Here is a 4,657-nt window from a genome sequence, read left to right as displayed (position 1 = left end):
GCATGGGGAGAAATGCCAGATATAGGTGATGGGGAGGAAGGCAGAAAATCACATTGTCATGTGTGTACCTATGCAACAATCTTGCATGTTCTTCACATGTACCCCAAAACCTAAAATGCAATAAAAAAGTGAGACACACATGTAAAGTGCTTATCATGGGGCTGTGCACATGGAGAAGTACTGGAACACTGGCTGGAATTATTTGTTTGCAATTCCAGCCCCTGGAAAGGTAAGGGAGGGCATCTTCTCTCCTTCCAAGAGAGAGCGTTAGGCCTCAGATGTCATCTAGGTCATTCTAAATGTCAGGGCTTGATGTGCGGACAAGAAAACTTCCCTCGATCTAGCCGGTTCTCCAGGTAGCCTCAGACCCAGTCATGCCTATTCCAACTGCACCTTTGACCTCCCTGCTGGGATGCCGAACAGGCTCTCAAACCCCCCATGTCCACGCTGAGCTCCTGGTCACTCAACCTGCCTCCTTGCGGTCCTCCCCTCTCAGGCAGTGGCAGCCCCGTCCTTCCTGTGGCTCAGACCAAAACCTGGATACCTCCTTGATTTCTCTCTTTCACTCACCACCCACATCTGATACACCAGCAAATCCCGTAGGCTTACTTGTAAAATATAGCCAGAATGTCACCACGTTTCGCCACTTCCACCGCCGCCACCGCCACCGCCACCACCACCCAGCTCCGAGCATCTGTCTTCTCCTGCCTGGGGCCGGGATGCTGTGGGGAGCCCTTAGCTGTCAGCCCCCTGCAGTAACTACTTCATGTGATCATTCATTTTATATGTCAACGTGACCGGCCCATGGGACACCCAGATATTTGGCCAGACATTATTCTGGGTGTCTCTGCATGAGGCTAATGTTTAAATCAGCACTGAGTAAAGCAGATGGCCCTGCCCAAGGGAGAAAGGTCTCATCTGATCACTGAAGGTCTGAACAGAACAAAAGACCGCCCTCCCCTCACTGACCCTAAGAGAATTCTCCCTGCCTGGCTACCTTTGGGCTTCAACTGAAACATTGGCTCTTCCTAGGTCTGGAGCCTGACCAGCTTTTGAGTGGACACTATACCCTCAGCTCTCCTGGGTCTTCAGCCTGCCCACTCACCCTGCAGATCCTGGGACTTGCCCACCTCCATAATTACACAAGCCAATTCCTTATCATCCATCAATCTCTCTTTCTTCTTGGCGTATTACTCTGTTCTTGGCTAAACAGAGCCAGCAAGTCCCTTCTTGGGTAGACCACCGGACTCATGTAATGCCTGGTCAATGTGGGAGTGTGAAGGCCTGGTCCCCACCCCAGTAGGGGACAACTCTGAAGGGCTGCCCTCGGAGATGTGGCCGAGACCCCCAGTCAAACTGAGCTGAGGCCGCATCACTGCCCACCTCCCTTCACTGCCCACGCCTGCTTGTGGCTCCCTCCTTCCACAGGTGCTGGTCCAAGAGCACCTTCCTGGACAAGCTGACCTGTGACCCCTGGATCACTGCATATCAGCCCCTAACCCTACCGCTCCATCTACCGTGTCCTGCACCACAGCCAGGCAGATCCTGGTAAAACCAAGTCAGAATGCCACTCTTCCACTGTGGCCCTGTAGGGCCCCTGTCACTCAAGGGCACCCCACAGTCCTGCCTGTGGCCTTTGGGGTGCCCACGACCTCCCTGACTCCACCTCCTACCATCATCCCCCATGCTCCTCTGCCCCAGCCACTCTGTGCCATTTCTCAAACACCCTGGGGTGATTCCCATCTGAGGCCTCTGCACACGCTGTTCTCTCTGCCAGGCATGCCCCACCCCTAGGCACCTTCCTCACTTTCTTCAGAGCTTCACCCAGATCCCACCTTTCTCAGTTTCCAAAACTGTAATTCACTTTTCTCCTTAGCATTTATGACCCTCTAACTATCTTTTACTTGTTTGGTCAGTTTTCTCCACTAGGAGGTCACCTCCACGTGGGCAGAGACTTCATTTGCTATACCCCCAGAACCTAGAAATGTGTCTGGCACAGAGTAGGTTCTCAGCTAATATTTGTTGAATGAATGAATGAATGAATGAATACAAGTTCGGCTTACACATCTAAGCTTGGGCATTCAGGTGCTGCTGCCCTGGGTGAAGTTCAGGATCGCCCCATGCAGGCCTCTTTGGAAACTCTGCTCCTCCTCAGCATCCCCCCTTCCCAGAGAACTACCCTAAAATGGCAGCTAACATTTCCAAACAAAGCTTCCCTCCCGGCCTGGCCTTTTTTAGAGCTAGTGCACTTGGCACTGGCTCTCTGACTCATGGGCAAGGCCCCCACCCGCAGCTGCTCGGTTTACAGAATCCGGCAGTGGGCACAGAATGGTGGAGATGTCAGGAGAGAAACTTTCCATAACTATTTGGGCCAAGAGTAATTGCAGAGCTCTCCACCTCGTTCCAATCCCGAAACGGTTTCTGGACACATTTGTCAAACACAAGGACTGATGAAGCCTTTCACTTAAGCACTGACCACACAGGACATCGTCCCAAATGACCGAGATGACAGAGCCAAGAGGATCATGCTGGGGAGAGGAGGAGGCTGGCATTTACGTCATCAGGCCTCCTTCCAAGCATCCTGCTGCTGCTGAGCACCAGGTCCTCAAGGCCAAAGACCAATGGAGATACGGGGGTCCTGCAGAGCCAGCTACCCCCACTAAGCTCCCCTGGCCTGGACGCCTCTCCTGCCTGCACAGTTCTCCAGAGTGTAGCTTGGCAACGCCTGCCTGCACTTCATCCTAGCTCTGCCAACCTTGGGCAAGACAGCTAGCCTTTGGGTGCCTCAGTTTCCTCATCTGTAAAGTAGGTAAAATAAGAGTACGTACCTCACAGGGTTGTGAAGGCAAAATGAGTAAATACCACCAAAGTGCCCAGAGCAGGCCTACACAAGGTAGGTGCTCAATAGATGTTAACCAACACCACTAAGAAAGACACAGCCAGGGCCGGGTACGGTGGCTCACGCCTGTAATCCCAGCACTTTGGGAGGCCAAGGCGGGCGGATCACGAGGTCAAGAGATCAAGACCATCCTGGCCAACATGGTGAAACCCCGTCTCCACTAAGAATACAAAAATTGCTGGGTGTGGTGGTGTGTGCCTGTAATCCCGGCTACTAGGGAAGCTGAAGCAGGAGAATTGCTTGAACCCAGGAGGCGGAGGTTGCGGTGAGGAAACTGCTCCACAGCACTCCAGCTGGCAACAGAGCAGACTCCATCTCAAAAAGAAGAAAAAAAGGTCATGGCCTTCCCATGCCAACCCCCAGAAGCTCCACTTTCAGCAGCCCTTAAGAATCAGGAAAGCCTCTCTGCCACCAATTCCTAATTCCCCACTATTCACCCACACCACCCATCTTCAATTTGGGAAGAGAGACAAGAGAAGAGCTGGACCATCTGGGGTCCCCACAGCCCCCCACCCGCCACAGGAGCGGTGGCTACCGTGTTCCGGATGCAGCAGGTGTAGGGCACCCCGCAGGCCAGGGGGCCGGGAGCGCTGCAGTCGTGGTACTGGTTCTTGCTCCAGTCTCGGTAATCCTCCCCGCCACAGCACTTGAACTGAGGAGGGAAGCAAGTGGGAAAGAGGAGCGGCCGTCATCGCCCAGGCCCCGCTCAGACGACAGGAAGGGGCCCTGCCCACAGATGGCCGCAGTTTATTACGTGGGTCACCTTGGTGCAGGGAGAGGCTGTACGCTTTCAAGTCGGAGCTGTCAAAGTGTGGCATGGCTGCCTAGAGGTTAGCGAACCGCCTGTCACTGGAGAGGTGTCCAAGCCAAGGCCGGGCTGCCCCTTATTGGGATATCGGGATGGCGACTAGACACCGGAAGGAAAAGTCCTTCCTTGACAACTGGCCTCTGCCTTCATCTTCATGTCCCCAGGGCAGGTGCTGGGCTGGAAAAGATGGCCCTTAAAGTCCCAGAGACCAAGCATGATTCTGTGAAAGTCCCAGCACCTCAACTGCCCTTCGTACCCGCCCTAGGAGCCGCCCCGTCCAGCTTGGCTGGCCCTGCCCTTAGTAAGGAGGGCATCTGCACCTCACATCCCGCCTGGGGCTCTCCCCTTAGCCAAGCCCCTCCCTACCTCCCCTCCCTGCTCCTGTAGGAAGTAGTTGGTGACCCTCCTGAGGGCTGATGTGTGCCTGGCATTGTTCTGGGTACTGGAGAGACAGGGTGAGCAAAGCAACGCAGCCCCTGCTCAGGTGGAACGCATTCCAGTGGAGGGACAGAGGGTGAGCACTGGATGAAAAGGTCAGGGAGGCCTTGCTGTGCACCCCGGAATGGAGAAATAGGGGAAGAATGAGGAGGGGCGGCTCTAGGTTGGGAGGTCACAAAAGGGCTCTCTGTAGAGAGGATATTTCATCTGAAACATGGAAACAGAAGAAGCCAGCCGATTCATGCAAAGGCCCCACGCAGAAACAAGCTTGTAGTTCAGCAGCAGGTGCAGAGACCAGCAAGCCTGGAACAGAGAGAGTGCAGAGCATGAGGTTGAGAGGCGGGCACAGGCTGGACCATGTGACCTCCTTTGCCAGCCAGCTGAAGCAGGGAGCTGGGACTGGAGGGTTCAACCAGGGCTGTGGTAGGGGTCCTGGAAGCCAGACACCCTTCCAGAGTCCCCACAGTACCCCTTAAGCTACCAGGTTTTGGGACATGGAAGTGTCTTTCTGC

At 54.6% G+C, this 4,657-nt stretch overlaps 1 protein-coding gene across 1 annotated transcript in view; it reads right to left on the bottom strand.

Moving 5' to 3' along the window:
- The window catches only part of TSPAN15 (tetraspanin 15), an 81,663-nt gene that overhangs the window by 32,455 nt on the left and 44,551 nt on the right, over positions 1-4,657 (bottom strand). The window contains exon 5 of the mRNA XM_032256188.1: positions 3,420-3,551. Within this exon, the coding sequence (XP_032112079.1) occupies positions 3,420-3,551 (132 nt within the window). The remainder of the gene's footprint in view (positions 1-3,419; positions 3,552-4,657) is intronic.

Source organism: Sapajus apella, unplaced genomic scaffold (assembly GCF_009761245.1).
Source record: "Sapajus apella isolate SASKATOON/1434 unplaced genomic scaffold, GSC_monkey_1.0 scaffold94, whole genome shotgun sequence".
Lineage (NCBI taxonomy): Eukaryota > Metazoa > Chordata > Mammalia > Primates > Cebidae > Sapajus > Sapajus apella.
Note: the sequence above shows the minus strand (reverse complement) of the source record. Positions and strands in the feature narration are given on the sequence as shown.